The sequence below is a fragment of the Osmia bicornis genome, unplaced genomic scaffold, assembly GCF_907164935.1.
Source record: "Osmia bicornis bicornis unplaced genomic scaffold, iOsmBic2.1, whole genome shotgun sequence".
Taxonomy (NCBI): Eukaryota; Metazoa; Arthropoda; class Insecta; order Hymenoptera; family Megachilidae; genus Osmia; species Osmia bicornis.
This window is the reverse complement of record NW_025791458.1, coordinates 125,341-150,196: the sequence shown is the minus strand read 5'-3', so window position 1 is coordinate 150,196 and position 24,856 is coordinate 125,341. Positions and strand designations below refer to the sequence as shown.

Genomic DNA, 24,856 nt, shown 5'->3' with positions numbered 1-24,856 from the left:
TATTTTTTGTTATTGTATACCACTTTTGGTGTAAAACATGTGTAGATGCATCAGATTTTTGGTCGTAGACACTCTTTAGCTTCTCCCACATGTCCCTGGAATTACTACAATTTATGATGTGAATCATGCAATGATGTGATATCGTCATTACAATAAGTTTCTGAGCTGCAGTATCTGCCTTGTTCCAAGCAACAACTTTCTTTTCATATGCACTTGTCTGAGCATGCGTCGCTTCAGTTCCCAATGTTTCAGGGCTAATATTTTTCCCTTCAACAATGTCCCAGGCATCATAGCCTTTCAAGATGACGCTTATTTGGAATTTCCAAAAATTCCAGTCATCAGCACCTTGCAATTTTATAATCGACGCTATGTCTCTCTCGATCTCCATTATGCTGGATTGAGGTTCATTTTTCCACTATTGCACGTTGCGGAAGAAACCTAATTTTCACTTGCACAAAAGTTCGAGTTCTTGTAATCACCAAAAATGTACATCTCACGACGCTATTGGCTCCATAACCTTTTGCGATTTAATTATTGTAATGAATAATTTAACGAGATGTATGCAGACATAAAAGATTTATTCAAGTACAAACGAGGCATTGACCATCACATAAAAGTAGGAGAAAAAACCGTTATAAACGAAAGAAGATCATAAAGAAGAACGCAGTACAGAAGCTCGATGTGACAAACATACAGTAAATAAAAACAGTTGGTATTACTGCTAGTATCTATGTTCATATGCTATATAAACATTATTCAACACTCGCATTGTTCGAATTTCAAATCCGTATCTGAATTTATTCAAACTTTTATAGCATTAGTATCTACATTGTTTTGGACGTAAACTACATTTTACACGTAAAACATAATAGTATTGTTAGATCAAAATTGATTCGGTGTTAGCTGGGCGAGAGTTAACTAATTGTAAGTGGACACCTTTGGATGAGGTTTTGAATAGAAAAAGGACGCAGCTTTAAAGAAAAGAAGATTTATTATTTTGTAAGAATAAAGAAACATATACCAGACCGGTTGTAAGCCACACATACGTAGTAATGAAACGAAAAATGTTGCAGTTCGCGCTGGTGAGAGAAGCTACCGTTCGGGTTCGCTAGAGTCGCGGGCGCCAAAATTTGATTTATAACCTTTTTCTTTTTCTCGATATCAACACTTTTAATACGTTGAGCGCTAGGGGAGTCACTGATAACCAGCACCGTACAGTAGATAATCCACTTGAGTAATTTAAAAAAAAAAGTAGAAAATGATATTTTGAATAGCATTACTATTAAAATTTGAAATTCAAAAATTAGCTAATTCTATTCTTAATAATTAGAGTTGAAGTATGTCTAAAACAAATTTCGGTACTTATTTACAGAACGGACATTATCGGTTTCGATGATTTTTAAATATTTTGTAGAAAACAGGGCTATATTTCTGAAAATTTGTCGTATACGATGTGGCTGAAATTTTGCAAATAACTTCATTTTACATAAAAATAATGTTCGCGAGAAGCATCTTTGGCGATTTGAAAGTTAAGACCTATAATTTCCCGAACAACATTTTACTACGGTAATCTCATTCTCTGCGTTCTCAATATAACTTAGAATAAAATTACAATACATATTAGTTAAAATAGAATGGGAAGGCTGAGTCTCCATGAGGATACAATAAGTTGACACATTGCACGCCGGTTAAATACCAGCCACTGAAAGCCTGAATGCCGGCCTCGCTTGCTTGTCTTTGAAAAATAAGTAGCTAAAGAAAATATTAAAAACTTTATACATTTTTGTAAAATAGTATATTTTGATTGAGTATTCATCATATACACTTTAACAAAAACGAAATATCCAACAAAACCGAAATGTGCATACACATCGATGTGTAAGACATGCATACATACAGACAAAATGTAATATCACGGGACCGACATGGCGCCGTGTGGCGGTCAAGCATTATTGCGAGGTCGGCGCGCAATGTGTTGATTTACGCTCAAGCTCTTTACAACCGGCCCGGCCGCCGCGCCAGTAGGAAGTCGGCAACATTTTTGGGGCTGAACTTTCTAATCGTTAAAAATCCTTCTCGTAAATATTGTTTTTATGTAAAATGAAGCTATTTATAATTTTTTAACCCAATCCAATTCGACAAGTTTTCGGAAATACGATTTTCAAAATATTTTTGAAAAATTGTCGATATTATTACATTAAATTCGTGGCAGTGTATGCGTCAGTTTGATTGCCAGCCGTCAGCCGTTGACAAACGAGGATCGTAAGTAACTGTATATACATACTTACGTATATGCGTGTAACGAGAATCAGGGGAATGCTTACGATTAGATAAGTAGTGTCACGCGCTCCTCAGACTCTCGGCGCATCCTTCCAGGAATGCTGGGTGTGAGAAGATTTCCCTCCAACTAAAAGTATCTCTAACAAAGAGATGACGCTAATAAAGTTCAGTTTAGACCAGTGTTTCCCAACCTTTCTTGTGCCATGCCCCACCTAAGCCTTTGTAAAATTCTTATGCCTTCTATCATATGTAACATATAATTTTTAACATTAAAAAATTGAATTGTTCACTGAAGAAACTTAAATTATAGGTTTTAGGAAGAAATCACTAGGAAATTGTTAAGGAAACACAGTAAGCATATTTTCAAAACATATCATGAAGAACTGAAATTCGAGTACGAAATAATCTATATATTAAAAACATTTATGAATTATATTCCGAGTTCGTCCGGCAGTTCTATCCGCCCGATTTGCATTATTTTTTTTTTTAAATGAAAGGTATTCTTGCATAGATGATGCAACAAGCATTGGAATACATCTACCTTTCGCCTCTCTTAAGTTATATACTCAAAAGTGATTTTTCTGGAATTTCTCTCCACTCAAAGCTTCTTATCTCCGGTTCTAATTGAGGTACGGTGTTCGTTTTTGTCTAAGAACACTCAGTGAATCAAACTCTTTCATTTGAGCTATTAACCAGTTACATTGGATGACTTGAATTTCAATGTTTCTAATAATCTATATAAAAATTGACGTTTGAATGAGAATTTTTCGCACGGGTCAACTAGTTTTAATGAAAGATTTTACTATATTATTTTAATTATTAGTAATTATTTATTACTTATATTTAGTGAGATCCTTGCGCTTGATGCTTGATGCAAAGTAACGACTGACAAGGAAGGTTTTTTAGGTGTCCGCCTCCGATTGTTCTGATTTTTGGATATGTTTTAAAGGACCGAAAAATAAGGTATACGTATTTTTTTATTTTTGCCCGTTTTCATATTCAGGGGGTGATGAAACGACCCCCTAAAGTTTCGGCTACAATAGGCTATCTCGGAAACTATCATAGATAGAAGAAAACTTTCGAAGGAAAAGTTTCAAGGTTTTTTATGAACATATAACAGCTGGTCATAAATTTTGTAAACAATATTTTGTTTATAACAAAAAATTTAATACATGGTAAACGCCAGATATCGTAATGGAAATTATCCGTACATCCATATCTGGTATAACCGCGACCCGGCGTATGTGCGCGATACATATTTAATGTTAAAATATGCAAAAATGTAAAAGGCAAACATAGCATAGAATACATCAATGGATTCAGAAAGAAATTCATGTTCTTTTTTGTTATTATGTAAAGTGTGATTACTTTTTGAAATAATGTTATAAACAAATTTTTTGTTATAAACAAATGATTTTTTACAAAATTTATGACCAGCTGTTATATATTCATAAAAAACGATGAAACTTTTCCTTAGAAAGTTTTCTTCGGTACAACTTAAGTTTATCCCCCACAAAAAAATGACGATTTTTATGAATGAAATCAATAAAACTAGGTTCAAAATGAATTTTAATCAAAAAAGTAATCCGCGGAAACATGTACAACATTAGTTTTTAGGTAAAGTCAGAACTGGTAATTATATTATATTATATTATATTATATTATGAGTAATTATGCAGATGATTGACGACCTCGCCGATTTTGATGACCTTGAAATATATTGTCAAGGTAATCGAAATCGGTGAGGTTGTCAATCATCCACATAATTGCCTATATTTCTTGGGGCGGGAGGCCCCCGCCTTAGAGTACGAAAATAATTATTTAAAAATAAATTGGTATTAGTTAGGGTAGTTGTTACGGGGGGTCTGGGGGGCGCAGCCTCCCAGTCAGCAAAACGAATTTAATATGTTACTGTTCAAGTCGTGAATGACGGCAGTAAAATTATTTTTGCGAATATCGGGAAAATGAAGAAGTCTAAAGTGGAAATGAGCGATGAGGAGCGGTCAACTGAAATTGATGAAACGGATGAAAACTGCGTAAAAATTAATATTGTATATCTTTCCGCGGATTAGTTTTTTGAATAAAATTCATTTTGAATCTAGTTTTATTGATTTCATTCGTAAAAATCGCCATTTTTTTGTGGGGGGTAAACTTAAGTTATTCCTTTTCTTCTATCTACGATAGTTTCCGAAATAGCCTATTGTAGTCGAAACTTTAGGGGGTCGTTTCACCCCCTAAATATGAAAACGGGCAAAAATAAAAAAATACGTATACCTTATTTTTCGGTCCTTTAAAACATAACCAAAAATCAGAACAATCGGAGGCGGATACCTAAAAAACCTTCCTTGTGAGAGTCGCCATACGGTTAACTTAAACTCTGGACGAGTCCATTTTCGAACTGCCACCCTTAACGATCAAATTGCCTCCCCCCTCCATGAGGCGTGGGCCCCACGTTTGGAAACACTGGTTTAGACCAGAATTACAAGGCGTGCTTTTGGGTGTTTATTCGTTAATAATTTTGTTAAGTTGTGTCGGCAAACCTCGCAACAAGTGTAAAAAATGTCTATTATAACTTATAACTCAATTAAAAGTGTGTATCAACAATGTATTGGATAGGTTAGGTTAGATTTCACTTAAGTTACAATATTCCGAAACTAAAGCTGAACGGCGCGGTGCGGCGATTATATGGAGGTACACTTTCTACATACAGGGTGTCTCATAACTCCTGTAACACCCGGTAATAGGGGGTTACTGGGGTGATTCTGAACAACTTTTTCCTTTACCAAAACGTTGATTGAAGCTTCGTTTTTAAATTATTAACGAAAAACACGAGAGCGCGTGCCTAACCACGAGAGCGTTGGCTCTCAACCACGCTCGGTCGTGGTCGTGAACAAATGCATTCATTATCCATGAATACATTGTTGCACGCTTTCCTCGATATCCACGCTGGGCCAATGCGTTTGTTCACGACCACGACCGAGCGCGGTTGAGAGCCAACGCTCTCGTGGTTGAGCGTGCTCTCTCATTGGCCAGCGTTCTTCGTTAATAATTCAGAAACAAAGCTTCAACCAACATTTTGGTAAAGGAAAAAGTTGTTCAGAATCACCCCAGCAACCCCCCTAGTTCCAAGTGTTACAGGAGTTACGAGACACCCTTTATAATTACCGAAAACAAAGTTATTTAAAATGTTGATTCCTAGAACGTACCTATTTAAATATCATCGAAACTAGTGATGCCATCCGCTTTATAAATAATTACCTAAATGTTTATAAGCTTACAATTAATATATTCAAACAATACAAACCTGTTAGTTTGAATTTGCCGAGAATTTGGTTTCGGTGATGGACCACGCCCAGCGAGATGTACATCAGTGTAAGAATTGAAAGTAACGAGTCTATTTGCTCCTCGTAATTCACTTGCTATCGAGGATACGCTAAAAAGAGAGAGATCTGTTGTGACGCTCTCGTGACTTGGCGATCGCAACATTCGTGATGTCACTTGGAGGCCTGGGCACTGCGTATCGGTTAAGTTATTACAACATTGTGTAGAAGTAACCAGCGGCATTGGCAATACTGATTTTGTTTTGCCTTCAGACATTTTCGTACCTTTCACTGTTTCAATTATTTTAAGAATTTTCCACAAATTATGAAAAATTGTTCATTATCGTCTTCATTATTTAGAATCACCATCATTTCAATCCGATAATATCACAATTATCAGCAAATTTTTCGTAACTTCCAATTAACGTTAGGAGGATCGGCTTTTCTATCAACTTGTAGATTAATACAATAGTTTATAGGTACCAAGGTCATTGATTTTTTTCTTTCTCCATGAATTTGCAACCAATTGCTGACGCAAATTTTAATCAGGTATATCACAAAAGTACTAAAGCCAATATTTCTCTGCAGCCAAGATATTAAACAAATGAGTCAAATGTTATTCTAAAGCCATATACAGGGTGTCTCAACAAAATTATTTATATTAGAGCAAATTTCTTTACCATTTTATAATTTGAACAGCTACATTGTAAAATGGTAAAGAAATCTTCTATTCGTTTTAACATGAAGAGTTTGCAATTTTTAAGTCATACAATTTTTCTGGAGTACCCTGCATATAAGCTTGTAACTTAACCCTAGAAAGACTATAGGGAGGAGGGAAGAGACTGCTTGTCGAATCCATGAGGTAAAAAAATATTAGAAATACATATATTATTTTTAATGTAAAGCAATTTCAAGAAAATATTTATTCTTGTTCATATTCTCAAGAAACGATCTTGATTTAGTAAAAATATTATTGAAAAGAGGAAGTGGTAGGCCGTGTTTCCACACGCGAGAAAACTTCTGTAATAAATGTCTGACAGACTGTCAGACAGCAACTAGCCAATGTAAACAGTACTGCAAGTGAGATTGCGACAGTTCCTATGCGCTCGCAGCAATTTGTCGCGAGAGCCGATTACATATGTACTTGCAGGCCTAAACACGTTCACATCGACTCGCCGCAATTTATTTCTCACACAATAGGACTGGTTTCGAATATCTCGCGCTCGCAGTGACACTTTTTTGTTTTGTCCATGAGTAATTTTGTTTCTTTCTATTACTGTGTAATAAAAGAGCCGAAATAAGTTGCTGATTCTTGTGAGGTTGATGCGACTTTAAAAATGAAATTAAAAAAACGAACCGAAAATACAATTTAATTAAACATTGCGTTTCTATCTGTGTCATGAACCATAAAAGCAAGGGACGCACAGAAATTGTTCTTTAGGCAAATTCATTCCCATTTATTTGTCGCTAGGGCAACAAAAGATGTATTTTACAATGTATTTTATTAGTCGAACGTGTTCCCGGTCGTTAAGATGAGTCTTTCTTTCGGGGATATTGAATCTTGCATCTGATTGTGAGTATCTTCTTTTTTATTTAATTAGGTGACCCATCTTTTATAATAAAATTTCTAAGTCCACAGCAATCATGCGAATTAAATTAAAATACTGTTGTGCGTCTTCCATTTGAAGTTCTCTTGATAAATTGCGGAAACCACCGAATTCAGGTCGTCTCGAGATCCATTGTCGGGTCCAAATAGATCTTTTTCTCTTTTTATTTAGTAATAACATTATTGCTGCTGCTACACATTCATGTGTACACGGTGTGGTATTTGAAACTGAAATGGCGATAAATCTACGATATCTCAAACTATTCTGTGTATACAGTACTGTAAGAACTTGCGACAGTATTCTCTGACAATCTCTCGCGAAACAATTATTTTTGACGATACAGTAAGTATAGACTCGTTATAAGCGAAACGCTCGGGACCGGACTGTTGCCTATTAGGTGTAGTTCCCCCATTGGTTTGTTTTCGCTCCGTCCTCTTTTTCACTCGAGATCCTTTTCTACGTTCGAAGCAGTCGGCAAACATCAAACAATAGCGGAACTACACCTTAAGACTGGTTCAGACACGGCTAGTAGCTTAGTCGAGTGGCGAGTAGTTTAGTATATGGATACTACAGTTTAGTCGAGTAGTTTAGTAAAACGGTTTAGTCGAGTAGATCCGTTTCATTGGATTTTTCTGGTCGAGTAGGCTTCCCCCACCACTAACTAGGCTTCCGAACAGACCTGTCCGGACCCATTTCTTTAGTCAAGCGATATATCTTGTACTCTCGATTTTCAAAGCTCAACTGTACTAGCCCGGACACTTTTCTATGCGCTAAACGGTTTAATAGTAAGTAGCTACTCCCCACTCGACTAAATTACTAGCCGTGTCTGAACCAGCCTTTATAGACAACAACCCAGTCTCCAGCGCAGCGCAGCGCAGCGTTTCGTTTGTATCGAGTCTATACTGTACACGGTAAATATGGTCCGAATTATATCGTGTTTGGTATCATTTTAATCAGAAAAATGTCAGAAATATCATGGCAAAAGTTTTATAAAAAAAAAAATGAAAAATAACAAAGTTAGGTCTTTGTACATATTAGTGTTGCCTCGCCGATATCTGATCCCAGATCATGTTACACTACTCAGCGAGCGAGCTTCACGGCGTCTCGAGGGGTATACATACCCCCCAGTGGTGGGGATGGTTTCTTCGGAAATAGCGTACAGATCTTTTTTTCCCTGATAACAAGTCTATACTATATTGCGGGAATTTACGTGCTAGTGTAAACGGTATTGCAAGTATTTTTTGTAAAACTTTCTCCAGTTTTCTCGCATGTGGAAACACGGCCTTAGAAACGAATGAACATGTACGCAGATAAGTTAAATTCTTAGAACTTTCTAACTATTTGACAATTTGAAAGAATAGTGTGCAAAGCACTGAAACACTGACTACTTTTTCCGCTTTAATAAAAATTAGATGTTTTAGAGGACGAAAATTACGACTGCTCTTTTTATGAACTTATCTTAAAATAATTTACCTTTTAAAAAATGATCTAGATGTTTAAACAAATAATAATGTATTGATGATATAAACATTGTTCAGGGTACATGGTTAAAGAAATTAGAAGCAAAAAGTGTAATAAATTATCTTTTTTTTTTCACAAAACGCGACGAATATACGGCATTAAGTGCATAAAGTTTTAATTAAATTAAAAAGTTATATGAATCCTATGAATCGTTTATCACACCATAGCAAATTACTAACAAATAAAATCAGTTTAAAAAAATTAGTATACAGTATATTAGGTAAATTCGGTTTAAGTATTCAGGGTGTCTCTTAACTCCTATAACACCTTGGAATGGGGGGTTGCTTTTACCAAAATGTTAGTTTAAGCTTCGTATTTGAATTATTAACGAAAAACACCGGCCAATCAGAGCGTGAGTAAAGTATTTCTTTTAACCCATATCAAACAACGAATAAAAGTGTTGGATGAATTCAATTTATTTATTCTATATGAACAACGACTCATTACTTTATTCGTTGTTCATGAACAACCAATAATTCGATAATATTATTCTTTTTTTTTCTTTATTCATTATTCGATACAATTTTTTCCCAACGAGTCCTATTATACCAACGCGTCGCGCCGGTGCACTTGATCACCACCATGCTTCGAACGCAGAGCATACCCAACACTCTCGCCGTTTAGCCCGTGCTATACGCACGCTCTGATTGGACAGTGTTTTTTGTCAATAACTTGGAAACAAACCCTTAACCAACATTTTTGCAAAAGAAAAAGTTGTTTAGAATCACCTCAGCAATCATCCCTCCACAGGATTTCCCCTAATTTTGGGACACCCTGTATATAGTGTCGAACAAAAGTATTGGCTCAAGCCGGAGCTTCGTATAAAATTCTCTGTAAATCTGTAAAATATACGATTTTTTATTTAATTTTTTTGTGAAATATAACTTTGAAGTCTAAGGTTTAAGTATACCATAAATCATAAATCTTAGTTGGAGCGAAGCTCCGCTATTAAACGACTGATCGGGATTTTTGTGACTTTTTAACTCAAAATCTAGATTATCAATCTTGACCATTCTTTGCAAGCCGATCACAGTGGTCACTGTGAGTGTTTACCATATGTAGAATAAAATCAGAGATCGGTGGTGCCCTTGAGGAATGGTCACAGAAACCAATACCCATGTTCAGTCTATGAGATAAATCGGAATTATGCCTTGTTGGATTATTTATTAATAATGCTTCAACAAAAATAAACGTTGAGAGACACTGTGTTTTGTGTACCTACGAAAACCTAACTGACACCATCAAGTCTAAGGGCCTGTGACTGTTTATCGTTAAAGGCCAGGGTAATAAATACGGTGCAAACGTAGTTTCTTTTCTTTAAGTGGACGGCAGATTTTTCTTTCGGGGTTTTGAGCGTTGCTTCAATTCTCGTTTGACTTTCATACAGTAGACATCCTTCTAAGCCAGTAAATAAAATTAAATGATTATAAAAAAGTATAATCATTTACCCCATTTCCAATCTGTTACTTTTTACATGCCACATTATCAACAATTAAACACTACTTTTAATTGCTATATTGTATCCAACTCTGTTAATGTTACTTTTACTGCAAATCAATCGCTTCGCCCCATTATGTCAGCCACGAAGCGGATTGTCGCCTAGTATAATAAAGCAAGATGGTAAGATACACATAAAGATCAGTTTTCAGCGGAACAAAAGTATTGGGACACTTACAATTTTGCAATAAAAATTTATTATAGCATATTAATTTAATACCTTGTATTTAATACCTTTTTTCTCTATTATTGTTTTCAAACGATTAGGTATTGAATGCACTAACTTTTTTGTGATTTCTAGCCCTATTTGCTGCCATTCTTCAAGGAGCACTTGCTTCAGTTCCTATTTCGACGTAATGTGGCGTGTTTTAATCCTTCTTCCTAATTCAGGCCAGAGATATTCAGTCGGATTTAGGTCTGGGAATTGTGGAAGGGTCGGTAACATAAGCGGAATATTGAAAATGATCCACCAACGAACGATATACGCTGTATGTTTGGGATCATTATCGTGTTGGAAGTACTAGTCTGCGTCTAAATTTAGTTTCTCTGTACTTTTTTTCAAATTTTGCTTTAAAATATTCAAATATACATGTTTGTCCATGTTATTTTCTATGAAAACAAGCTCTGCTACACCAGAGGAGCTCTTACACCGCCATACCATTACCCCACCTGTTTCTTTCTTCCAATTCTGTATTGGGAATTCGCCAAACTAAAATCCGACCATCACATTGAAAACTGTTAAATTTGTTTTCATCTAAAAGCAATACTTTGTCCCAGAATGCAATATCGTGGTGTACGTAAGTGTTTGCGAACACTAATCCCTTTTTTTTATTGATTTTGCTGATACATGTTTTTCGCCTTGCAACTCTTGATTTATACCCAGTATTTCTGAGCGATCTCCGAACTGTCAAGGGATGTAGCTCCATATTACATTCGTCTTTTAATATTGCAGCTGCTTCTGACGATGTAGTTTTAGGATCTCTTTTTATTATATTAATCATTTTTCTTTTTCCTCGATCTGTAAGCTTTTGAGGACGTCCGGTCCACTTCTTGTGGCGTTTATTGGATTTTCTTAGCTGAAAACCTGCTTAATTACACTTCTCACATCAAAACGACTTTTAAAAATAATTTCTCCTATTTCCGAATAAGATTTCCCTTGCTAGTCTAAATTTAATATAATTTTTCTTTCAGAAATTGTTGTTTCTCTTGTTCTACTTCCCATATCCACTTTTTCTCTCTTTTTCTGCAAAATGTTCTGACTAATATTGACAAATGACGATCAGTTTGAATGGAGGGACTTCCCGTGATATAACAGGTACACCAACATCGAAAATATTTAACTAGAGTACTGTATAGTAATAAAATTTTTACGAATGCTAATACTATTGTTCCGCTGAAATCTGACTTTTCTGTGTATCTTACCATCTTTATTATTGCCTTATTATATTTATGTTTAATATTTATGATTCATGGTATGTATACTTAAACCTTAGACTTCAAAATTATATTTTACAAAAAAATTAAATAGAAAATAGTATATTTTACAGATTTACAGAGAATTTTATATGAACCTCTGGCCTGTGCAAATACTTTTGTGCGGCACTGTATGTTGTCAAGAATAATATTCTAAATAAGTTTTCCCGATACGTGTACCTATCTGTGGTTCGGTTTTCAGTTTCCGAGAAATTCACGAAGGGTAAAGTTATAGATAATACACGGCCGCTGACGTATATGTACTCGTATAAGCGGAATTCAATGTAGTAGTAGTCACAGTTTTTCGCGAACAACTCGGAAACTAAACGAATCCGATATATAGGTTAGAGGAAAAAAGTTTCTCAAAATATTGACTTTTACAAAATTAATTGACTTTTAAAAAATTATTGAAATCGAAGAGGAAACACCTTTCTTACAACTTCACTTTCCAAAAAACTGCTGTTACTACCCCAATGAATCCTGCGCTGTTTCTCTACTGTTTCTACAAGCAACTGCTCATTTACATATGTATAGTACGTGTATATAACAGATAAACTTAAACATGAAATTCAACCAAGTTCGATGATTTCGAATTTTAATCTGCGTAGTTGGTTAAAATATTCATTTAGGCTAAATTAGCCTAATTCGCTGATTAGGTTAAGTTAGGTTATATTAATATCCTATGTAAGAGTACCGCCAGTTTGTCGCGAATATCTCGAAAACTAAAGCCGAGTGACGGTTGGATTCCTTTTTATAAACATTTACTAAAAATTTTATTGATATTGATACTTCTGCAAATAATAACTGATAAAAGAATTTAGATATTCTATTCAGTTTCTCTGATTAAATCAAACAACTTTCATACGAAACGTGTTCTCCTATTCACAATTAATAATTAATAAAATAATAGCGTGTAGTTATGCTGTTAACCCGGACATAGTGCATAATTTTTTATTCGTATTATTTTTGGTAATTAGGTATGCATAAAAGAGGCTGCCTCACCGATCTTGATGAAATAAAAAAATTTACACCTGATATGGATAATGATAGAACGTTTGTTACGGTGTTTGCAACTGTAATATTACACAAATGTATTTAAAAGAAACCTTTTCATCTTTCTAGGAACCATACTTTTATTATAATTAGAACTACTTTTAACTATTAAAAATGAAACATTGTAACCCCACATGTCCTGACTTTTGGATGGAAAAACATTCTGAATTATAAAAAATATGAACCGTTTGAAAGTACTCATAGGAAGCTATACTTAAGTTTTTGTTACACTAACAGAAGCAACAAGTAGAGACAACAAATAAAGTAAAAATAATTGTAAATCGTTCTCCTGTGAACCTAGCATAAACTAGTTACAATGTTGTTCGTATTAGGTGTCGATATGTTGTAAAATTCAACATTTCGAACAATCCCACCTTAAGAACGTGACGGAGAACTGTGACTTTACTTGTATTTTGTATTGTTACAGGCGTGAAATGCGTCGCGATATTGCGAGTAGCTTACGAGCGATTTTTTTGTCTATCAGTCATACCGGATGTCTTATAACTCCTGTAACACCCGGAAATGTGGTATTGCTGGGGTGATTCTCAACAACTTTTTCCTTTATCAAAATGTTGGTTGAAGCTTTGTTTTTAAATTATTAACGAAAAATATTGGCCAATTAGGACGCGTAGAGCGTGCGCTCAACCACGAGAGCGTTGGTCGTGAACAAATGCACTGGCGCAGCGTGGGCATCGGGGGAAATGTATGACAAATGTTACATCGTCTTAAATTAACAACAATGTGGAATTATTCGTTATTCATGAATAACAAATGCGTTTGTTCATGACCACGACCGAGCGCGGTTGAGAGTCAACACTTTCATGGTTGAACTCACGCTCTCATTGGCCAGTGTTTTTCGTTAATAATTCAAAAACGAAACTTCAACCAACATTTTGGTAAAGGAGAAAGTTGTTCAGAATCACTCCAGCAACCCTCCATTTCCAGGTGTTACAGGTGTTATGAGACACCCTGTATTTCGTCTGTGGCTCACCACTATTTGCGTGTAAACGCTTATTCTTATTTTTAAGTTTACAATACTAAACTTTACAATATTAAATAGTTAAAAGTTATATTATTTTTGTTTCTATACTAGTTTTTAAATATCAGTATCATCAAAATTAAGATTTTGAAAATTTCTGTTTCTTCAACATCGTCAATTTCCCTACAAAAACCTGATTTGATCGCGAGTGTACGCATACATCTGTGGCAATGTGTGCATAAGCACGCAATCATCGTTTATTTACTGTTTCTATAAACAACAGCGTGCCGGTGCTATGCATACTGCCGGTTTTACGTGTTTTTCGCTCGAATCTTTTAATGTTAATAACTAGAAAATAAAGCCGCGAACGCTATTTCGTTATTCTTGATTCTCGTCTCACCTATTATTGATCACCTTGTACAACGGATGAACTTAAAGATTAAACTTGACGGGCTTCAATATCTTTTAATTATGGTTTGCGTGACTGGCCGCCTTGCGCCGGGATATTAGTCTAGCCCAGAGGAGCTCCAGAAATTGCACGCAAGAGAACTTGAGTGCTGATGAACTTGTTATGGGCATCGTTGTCTCTACTACTACGATTTATCGATCTGCGATCGGTAGTGCAATCTCCTCACTTTTAAAAGACTCTCATTGGTCGAGATAAATAGGCTCCTAGAGCAAAGAGTAGGTATAACAAGAGGCGACACTCTGAGAGAGAACCTACTTGTAGAAAGAGACAAACTGATACAATCCATTTAAATGTCCATTCGGTAATCTTCGTTCTTGGTCGTGAACGCTCGACCAGTTTGTGCGAAGGTTTACGTATTGTTCACCGAACACACAAAGTCCCATGAGAATAATGGCCGATGTACACGGTGCAAGAAATCTCGTACGAGAAGCCCTCGAATGCTACTCGCATGCGAGCTTGTATCGTGTATGTAAGCACACGTTTCACGTGCGTGCACGTATATTAGCACGCACGAGCTCGAATCGGTTTCCAACATGTTGGAAATTTGGCGAGCTCTCGTTCGTGACACGCACGAAAATGAATTCGGGAAGAACGACAGGCCGGGCAGGCTATGTGCCTTCTGTCAGCGTGTTTCCCCTTCTTAAGGGAAAGTCCTTTAACTTGGGGGTGTTGTAAACAAAAGGGTATACAGTGGCCGAAAGAATGTTAGGTTCACCTTATTTTTGTGGCATCAAATACATATCTGATGTAACATTTTTGATTTTGTTTATCATAATTTATTTTTCCTAAGATAATTAGGAGAAAACATAATTTAGTTTCATAATATAACATAATAATAAGCTTTTTATTATAAAACATTAAAATTTATGTGGGAAATAAACATAGTTTCACTTTTGAGAATTATGTCCACTCACTCACATTATCGAATCTAAAGTAATCGTTACCACAATTATTGAAACAAACGCTAGTGAAACAATAACAAGCATTGTCATATATTTCCGAGCATGAAAAATAAGAAATTTTTATTCTGTCTGTCGTCGTGCAAGAATGTCAAAGTGGAACAATAATCAAATGATGACTTTTGTGCATCTGTATGAATCACACCCCTGTCTATGGAGATCTGATTTATCAGATTACATAAAAATCGTGACAAACGGCAGAGTGCGTTGGAAAGTATCGTGGCTGAAATGAATATACCGAATTTTACATTCGTCGATTGTAAAAATAAAATTAAAAATCTGCGTTCTCATTATTGTTAAGAATTCAAGAAAAATAAAAAATTCAATAAAAAGTGGTGCTGGAAGCGATGAAGTGTATAAACCTTCGTTACCGTGGTTCGCCGCTCTAGACAGTTTTCTACGACCACTTGTAACACAAAAAACAGTATCAAATTTGGAGGTAAGTAATTTATTATTTCATAAAAATTTATTAACTGACTTAAAAAAAGAGGTTTTCTGTTTCATTTGTTTGTATTGTGACCTTTTCGGGGGTCCACTCTGTGGCAATCGAAATCAAAAAGGGGGAAAGGGGTATTGGGAAATTCACAATAGAGGGGTCTCGGGCACTTTCGTCCGCACAGTTTCGGGGGGGATTACGCGAGGAGGAAATAGTGGGGGACGGGAAGGTGCAGGGTCGGGATGGCTTCTCTACGTTACGCGTGGCTTCCAAAGAAACACAGGGGTCGAAACGAGAAGGGGTAGCCGTTGCCAATACTCGAACAATACGGTTACAATAATTAATGAAAGGGGCTTACCAAACGCCTCACTCACACACAATACTCTCCAATCGCCTCTATAACCTTTCCCTATGACTCTCTACAAAAATAACGCTTTCTACACGGTAGTCTTAGGCTCATTAATGACGAGACCGTCGCGGGATATTTTGGGGAGGGGATAGGACTCGGATGGGGGGGCCTCTTCCGGCCGCGGGATGGATCGATTATCGATCTTCGATATACCGGTGATCGGGGTCGATGGGGCTGACGGACATCCTGCGGTGACGGGTGGGCTGAGGTCTTCAGGCTCAGCGACAGATGGCTCCGGGTGGACGTTTGCGTCAGTTTGGGCCGCTTCATCATAATTTCTGGAAATTCCACGTTGCCCCGTGTTTGTTGGAGGGGTGGATCTGTCGCCGGCCTCGAAGCTCCTGTTGAGGGTGATCCTCGATGGATCTGTCCGTCGCACAGTGGGACAAAACGGCTTTCGGCGATCAAAATTCGATTTTCGTGAATTCAAAAATTGAAAAACTAATTACATACATCGATAGAGAATAAACTGTAATTTAACGTAGTGTAATCCGTTTTTTCATATTTGCTTCCGTTTTGCCGTGGTTCGCACTCAAAGTCAGTAGAAATTCGTCAAGACGAAACGCTGATAATATTACCCGTAACTTCAATGTACGATTCTAATGAATTTTACTCGGAAACATACAATTCAAATGAATGATAAAGTTTACTAGGATAGTATAGATTCTATTCAGTGCATAAAGTAAGTTAAAATGTTAACAACTTTTTAAATAATAGGATCTGATTGAAACGAAGTATATTTAACTAAAATCTCAACTTTGAGTTTGATTTCAAAAAAATGCCACAACTTGCCACATGTTTAATTATTACTACATGAAAGAGTGAACCTTCCTCTATTAGAATCTGAAAAAATCGGTTGCACGTTTTTGCACTTTTTCAAGAAAATGGCGATTGAATGAAATTACACCCATCTTGGCCGATGCGCACGAAGATGGAAAAGCAGTAACAGATACGATTATTAACCAGTTGACTGCATTCCACGTGTATATTCGTCATCCAAAACTTTATTTCCTGCTTGCAATATGCCATAATAAATTTTCATAATTGTCAAAACTGTTTTCACGAATGATTTGGTATCGATCATAATAAATATAAATAAATATATTATAATAACACATGTCTTGTCATTTTTTAATTATTAAATCCGTTTTTCTTATAGTTATTAACAGTTTGGTGGCAAATTTTTGTTAAATGACATAAAATATGTCTAACAAAGTGAAGAATATTGAACGCGTTACAATTTATACGTGAATATTTTGACACCCTGTAGTTCAATATGATTTATATTGGTACAACTTAAGTACCATAATATAGGCAATAACTTCCCAAAATTTCATTAAAATATTTCCAATAGAACCGAAGTTACAGATTTTTGATCGCCGAAAGCCGTTTTGTTCCACTGTGCGTCGCCTCCATCGGCCCGACACCGGTGGGCATCAGGAAAGGGGTGAGGTGAGAGAAGGGTTTAATGTTAACGTTCGTTGGGAGTACGGGTGGGAGAAGCGCAGCGATTGTAACGGGGGGGGGGGGGGGCACGGATGTCACCACGTTACAGTATATATGTATATATACATGTTCGTAATTAACTGAAAATTGATACAAAAAATGGCGAAAGAATAAAAGAAAATAACAATAAATGAATTAACTTTAAATACTAATTTATTATAATCATTAAACAGAAGAAAAACAAAAGCATTATGTATACTGTTAGGTCTTAAGATATCGTTAATTAATAATTCTTAGTTGCCACGGCACTGTACCAACTCCATTAAAATATTCACAATACTCGTTTCGAATATTTATTGCGTGTCTTGTTGGATTATGTGCAAACCGATCTGCATGTACACTTGTTAATCCCCGTGTGATTTGTTTCCAATGACCCGAGATAATTTGTCCAAACTCTGTGTCTTCATCTTTTCAACCTTTTCTGGTTGAAGTTTAATGTCGTTTTCAAATATTCTAATAGTCTGGCTCTGCTAAGTCGATAATTGTAAACCTTTTCCGAGATATTTAAATCTCTTTTTTTGTAAGGCTTCATTATTCGGGTTGTCAACGGGAATGCATCATCTGCAACTATTATTCCATTTTCCGGAATATTCAGACTGTTTTCGGTGAGTGATGTGTAAAAGCTAGAATTCCGAAAAATTCCACCATCTGAAAAGCGACTTTTAGCTCCACCATCTATACATACATATATGTAAATCGATAGTCATCGTCCACAAGCGCCATTAGTACTATACTGTACTTTCCTTTATAATTATAATAATCTGATCCACTGCTGATGGGCATTATATTTACATGTTTTTCATCTAAAGCGCCAATTACATTTGGAAAATTCTAACGATGTTCGAATCCGTGTTGAATACGCTCCAATTTCTCAAAGAGGGTAGAGGGTACCTGTAATAAAGTAACATATTAAACATGATAAGAATATATATTTTTCATTTTTAGATTGTTGTTCACACAAATGTTACTGAAGACGACGAACGAAACCAAATAAAAAACGTTTCAAATCATACTACAATTGTTGATCTAACAGCATTAAATGAAATAGATGATAATGTTTTGGAGGAACTAGTAACCCAAGCTGGGACTATGTTTCAGCAACAATCAACGAGCCATGAATCAACTATTTACTCACAACCAACATTTTCTGGACACTCTAGTTGAAGAAACAAAAAAAGAAAAAGAGATAGTGACGAAGCTGATGAAAAATTTCTATCATCAGCCCTACATAGATTAGAAGCTATTTTAGTCAATGCAATCGCGACGTCGAAAAATACCGAATTTGATATATTCGGACAAAGCGTTGCTGCGCAATTAAATAATATGCCGTTGGAAGATGCGCTTCAATTGCAGTTGGAAATCCAACAGTTAATTACCAGAAAGCGTATACATTATCGTATGCAGCTATGAAGCAGACAATTACAGCGAAATAGTAATAATAGCCCTTCTCAAAACACATTTCACAGTCATTCTCCCGTTCCTAATTATGTAATGAGCAACACACCAGGAACTGCCAACACTACTTCCGATTTTTCTCAAGATTCTATCGATGATTCTATAACCTGCTTTCAATTACTTTAATTTTATATATTTATCAAAATGTTAAGAAATATTAAAATATTAATGTTATTTATATCATAATATTCATCAAATGAAACAATACATAAATATTATCATGTATTTTTTACACTTACCTGTAAATATTCTTTCAAAACTGTTGTCAAGGCATCACAAACTTCAGGTATAAAACGGAATATTGTAGTACTTATATTGTAGTAGAATATTTGAGTCACACGAACATAAATAACGTAAAGTAATTTCTAATTTGAGTTTTGATGATAGAGGCTCACGCATATTGTTCACTTTTTTTCAATAAGTGGGTGCACTTTTTGCAATAAAACATCAAATTGGTCTGGACTAAGTCTAAATATATTTCGAAATACAACCACATCTTTGTTTCGCAATTCTTTCATTAATTGATCAGAAGCTCCAAAATAGGGTCTATCGACCCAGTTTTTTACCCACACTCCTTTTTTTACTTTTTTTTTTGTTTGTATCAACTTTTTAATTATACAATCATTCAACATGACGCTAACTACAGCAACACCTTCATTCACAGAGTCCATTTTAAGTTCTGAGCTCGAAACGCATTGGAACATCCGATTTATTTCTCGAACCGTGTCAACACCTTCGAGCCTCGAATGCTTTTCACGCACGAGATTTCTCGCACCGTGTAGATACATCGGCCATACCGCAAGCTGATTGGACGCGCCCCACTTCAGCTCACACGTACTGTATGCCGATGGGATGTTGGCGAGGCTGAGGAATGCGGGTACGATTGGTCGTCGTCGATAAGCCACACCTCACGCACACGCATTCTAGATAGTCCCGCACTATTGGCCGATGTGATCACACACTAATCGCGTCACCTGACAAAGAAAAAAATGAGACTTCGCGACAAAGCGAGATGGTACGAAGTTAGCGTTGCGGCGAACTTTGAACGGCAAGGATCAAACGTGGGGACCGGGCGGAGCATGCCAAGTGCTCTCTTTGCCCCTGTGCCGTCCCTCTCGCCAACTTCTCATCGGTCTATAGTAAGTACTTTACATCTACTCATTAGTCAGGGGTTAGTATCGAATTTGTAAGTATTGTAATGTCCTTTAAATATATTATCCAAAACCTTCTCTCATCTTATTGTACAATTATGTAATTAATGTTTAAATACATTTCTAATACTATCATTTTATTATATTTCCTATTTTCCCACTTTTCAATTATGTAAAATTAATGTAAATACTTCGATTAATAATATACAAAAAAATTGACGACGCAAAAGGGTTTATAATTATTAGAGTGTAACGTCCCCAGTCATAATCTCATTTTCGTCTTTCGCTATTCCAATGAGGTCTCGCTCTGGAATCCGCGAAGCATCAGCGTTTTCTCGCCCGGCAACACCCGCGGCACGAAGTCAGGAAACTCGCGGAATTCGATGGCGAAAACCTTTTGCTAGCAGATTTCCGCAAGCAACGAGCGTGATCTACTCCCCTTTTGGGAGTACTAGTGGAACGCCCCGTGCTATGCACGGGGAATTAATCAGTTATAATATAAATCAGTTAAAATATAAATTTGATTTTGCCCACCATCCACCCCAAGCTCCAATTCCATGATATTAAACCAAATGAAACTTTTAATTAAAAACTTCGTTGTAAACTACACTGTGTTGTAAAAATGCATCAATTTGATTTGTTGGAAAATTTGTTGCGCAGGATCCGCGATTATCTCATGAAAACCTTGACCCCCTGCGCAGTCCTAAACCGTAAGAGATAGACATGCACAGTAAATTTTTACAGAGAAAGTAATCAAAGAAGAAGCAGCTGCAGCACTTTCAATGATGACGTAATTAATTTTTATGTATCCTTTAAAAAGTGTTCCTCACTTTCAAAAATGCATCAAATTGATTTGTTAGACAATATGTTGCGCAGGATCCGCTATTATCTTATGGAAACGTTGACCCTTGCACAGCTCTAAATCGTAAGAGATAGACATGCGAAGTAAATTTTTATAAAGAAAGTAATCAAAGCAAAAGTAGTCGAAGCACCCACAATGATGACGTAATTAGTTTTTATGTATCCCTTAAAAAGTGTCCCTTAATAAGGGTTTTACTATACTATCATTGTAAGAGTACAACGCTTGTTTTCGAGCATACGTACAACGTCTCAGCGTCACTCACGGACATGTTTCTGCGTTATAATATGATGATTATAATATGATAAGACACCGGTACAACGCAGAACCGGCTCTTCCTTGATAGCGTGAATCAGAGACGAAGTATTGTCCGTTCGCGACCAGCACTAGACGCGCGTCCTTAGCTCTTCGAAACCTGGAAGATCATCAATAGATGTGCTCGGCCGACGGTCAAACACGAGTGTATAGCCGTGGTCTGAACTGCCAGACTCATAATTGGACCAGTTCCAGGAGTGCACCCGTGTGCTGTACACGACCACTACTAACCGCTTGTATCTTCCAAGGTCGAGTCGTAGCCAGGCGCCGCGAGTCTAGTGTCGGTCCCGATCGCGACAGTCAGCAAAGAGCGAGACCTAGTGTGAGTGAACGATAAGTGTAGCCCCTTTTATCCGCAAGATAGGTCAAGGTGCGCTTTAGCGCTTGGAGAAACTTCCAAAAGGCCCTCCCCTCCTCACTAGGGCAGCTAAACTTCGGATTAATAGTAATTGAGGGACGAGAAAAACTAATATCAAAATCAAAGAATAAAAAGCTTTAAAATTTGTGTTGGGTTGCACGTGGGCCTTGATATAGATTATACACTTTCCCAGTTCGTTTTAATAAACATAAAACAGTACTTTATTAATTTTATACATAATGAATTATAACAGAAAATAAACATTGTTTTTATTTTTCACGCGATTCATTTGGATTTGCAATCCTAAACACAAAGCTTCTTTTTGCGCGGTATAATCATTCTTGAAACAAGAACGTATCTAATAATGTAAAAATTACCAACCTATAGAACACCTTATAATCTAGATCTACCAACTAAGGAAGATTACTCCCTAACAATTTGAACTAAAGTTCTGGTGGAAGAATGACGAGTGAGCATTCTGGTTCTGCTGAGGGAGCACGTGAGGAAGCAAGGGACCCTCCGAGGGAGCAAGAGAGCCATTGAGCAGCCTCACTCCCTTCTGCGCATGCGCAATCTGATTTTCAAGCCGAATTTGAGTATATTTCATATATCTCGAGAACGGTTTATTTGCCGGACTTGAAAATGGTCTCGTCCCTCAGTTACTGTAAATCCGAAGTTTGGCTGCCCTAGGGTGGAAGGGGCCTTTCGGGAGTATACCCGAGATTATCATGAAATGAAAGTATTACATCCAATTCATTCAAACTTCTTGCTCGTTGATATAACCCATTTAAAGGGACAACGAATCGACTTCAAAGATGCCGCCGGAAGTGGCGCCTCTTGTTATACCTCCTCTTTGCCTAGAGTTTGTAACAGTACACGCATGCAAATACGGGAGTCAGTTCCTAGTTTGTGAGTCCCTTATCGAGTCTAACTTAAGCTAATTCACTGATCCGCTAATTAACCAGTTTATTGTTTCTACAATGTTACTATGTATGCCATATATTCATATACCATAACAAGCTGGCTAGCTACATGATCATTGGAATAGGTTAGGTTAAATTAGAGCAGTATTTCAATCACCATTAGGCGACCAGTTACACAAGTCATAATTCAAAATCATTGAAATCAGTTGTCTTTCATCTCTAAGTTCACCCGTTATGTAGACTGTTGCTGGTCCTATGCTGTTGTTTATAGCAACACCAGATGAGCGATAGTCGCCCACTAATGTGTATGCACTGTCACGGTCTGGTTTACACGTATACGCGAAATTCGACGTAATAGTATAATAGAATAATAGTATAGTAATAGTATATAGTAATATCGACAACTAATTGTAAGAGTCCGACATTTCTGTAAGAGAGAAAAGTTCAAAAAATTCAAAATGTAGAATTTTACAACATACAGTGGCTCGGAAAAGTATTTGGACACTCTTTATAACAAAATACCCTATTTAAAATTGGACCAAATAACTTGAGGTTTTTTGAGAAGTTATACAAATTAATTTGCTAAGATATGTGCTTTTGTCGTTTTAAAAAATTACGTTCTTAGGTGAAAAGTCGCGATTTTCGGAAATTTTAATTACGTGTAACTTCTAAGTGCATTGATCGATCTCGTTGAAATTTTCAGCATACACATACATAACTTATTTGAATCTACGAAAGACATAGTTTAAATTTTCATTATAGGCTCATATGAAAAAGTTGAAAAATTACCCTTCACTATTTTCTTTTACAATTTCAATAAATTGTAATTTTTTTAAACGACAAAAGCACATATCTTAGCAAATTAATTTGTAAAACTTCTCAAAAAACCTCAAGTCATTTGGTCCAATTTTAAATGAGGTATTCTGTTTTAAATAGTGTCCAAATACTTTTCCGGGCAACTGTATTTCAAAATCGTCGAAATCAATGAAGGAGTAGCTAATCTGCAAATTCACCATTATGATAAACTTAAGTGGATGCCGCAATCCTCTTCGCTCCCTCTACCACTTTTTCATGGAATGGTTCGGAAATTCGTCTTCCGAGGGTTAATAAAGAGTTGTATCCAGATTAGTGGTCATATTAATTTCAATTTAAGAAATAGCTACATGGGTATTTATTAACGTAATCAAGTTTAGTTTGTACACAAAATCAGTAATGATATGCTTACGCCTAATCTTGTTTATATTTCTCGATATTATCCTTTATTTCTTGTGGTTCATTATAAGTTCCAAGAAGATAAATTGTAATTATAACAATAATCAACTATATGAATAATATTGTATAATTATTGTACTCTGGTATGGAATCTTTTATGTTTTATTTTGACACGTTAAATGATATCCTTAATTATATCCTTTTGCTTCTCACCAATAATCCTGAAAAAGAATTAAAATTCATATGTTACCAGTATATTAATTATATACTTACGTGCACATGCATGTACACTTCTTTAACTTGAGTCTGTCGTGCGCATCATTACTACTATGAAATGTAGATACTTATCGTTAGATACGTGTACAGAATGTTAATTAGCATGGTACAACATGAAACGATTTCAAGGTAAATATACTGAATAGTGGACCCAACTTCAATGACGTTGATCTTGACGTATATTATAGAGGTCACTCTTCTGAGTAACTTTTCCTTATAACTTAACCGGTTATTGTTTATTAAAAAGTTATCAATAAAGAAAGATTGAAAAATGTATCGTCATTTTTCCAAAAATCTGAATCTTTTTCGCATGAAGTGTTGCTATATTAGTTATACAGGATGGTTCGAAACTGGTGGTACAACTGGATATACAGTAAAGACTCGATAAGTGTTCGAATGGATCTATCCGTTAAGTGTTCGCGGTTTATCCCCATCACTGGGGGTTCCACCATGGAGCAAGCACAGGAGCAATGTGACACGTCGCGGCTTTCCTTTGAAGATCTATATGTCGCATTCATATCGGTGAAACAAATTAATGCAGTGATGAAATTTTGTAATTTTTTTTTTTTTCTTAACAACAGTTTCATTAATATATTGATAAGATTTTCCAGATTAAAATGAGACCAAACACGATACGGTTATAATAATTTTAATTAATCTGAATAATCTTAAAATAATCTTATGTTTTCTATCTTCCTACAACTTCATATGATTGTTTGTAACGTCTTCTGTACTTTTTTACAGTATGTATAATTTTGTAATTATTTGTAATTTATTGCAAGAATGAATAATTTGAAT

General features: G+C 36.0%; 2 protein-coding genes across 7 annotated transcripts in view; one reads left to right on the top strand and one right to left on the bottom strand.

The window, feature by feature from the left end:
- The window catches only part of LOC114881094, a 51,306-nt gene that overhangs the window by 10,708 nt on the left and 15,742 nt on the right, over window positions 1–24,856 (bottom strand). For 5 of the 6 annotated variants that reach the window (XM_046289879.1, XM_046289878.1, XM_046289882.1 and 2 more), the window contains 2 exons: window positions 23,796–24,003; window positions 5,585–6,182 (listed from right to left, as the gene is read on the bottom strand). In XM_046289879.1, the coding sequence (XP_046145835.1) occupies window positions 5,585–5,877 (293 nt within the window). In that variant the 5' untranslated portion in view covers window positions 5,878–6,182; window positions 23,796–24,003. The remainder of the gene's footprint in view (window positions 1–5,584; window positions 6,183–23,795; window positions 24,004–24,856) is intronic. The other variant, XM_046289883.1, reaches the window with a different exon arrangement.
- On the top strand, window positions 15,415–19,108 carry LOC123989255 (the record flags this gene model as incomplete). The annotated part of the gene is made up of 2 exons (XM_046289975.1): window positions 15,415–15,986; window positions 18,688–19,108. Coding segments are annotated over 2 exons (804 nt in total), but the record flags the coding sequence as incomplete, so codon positions are not given.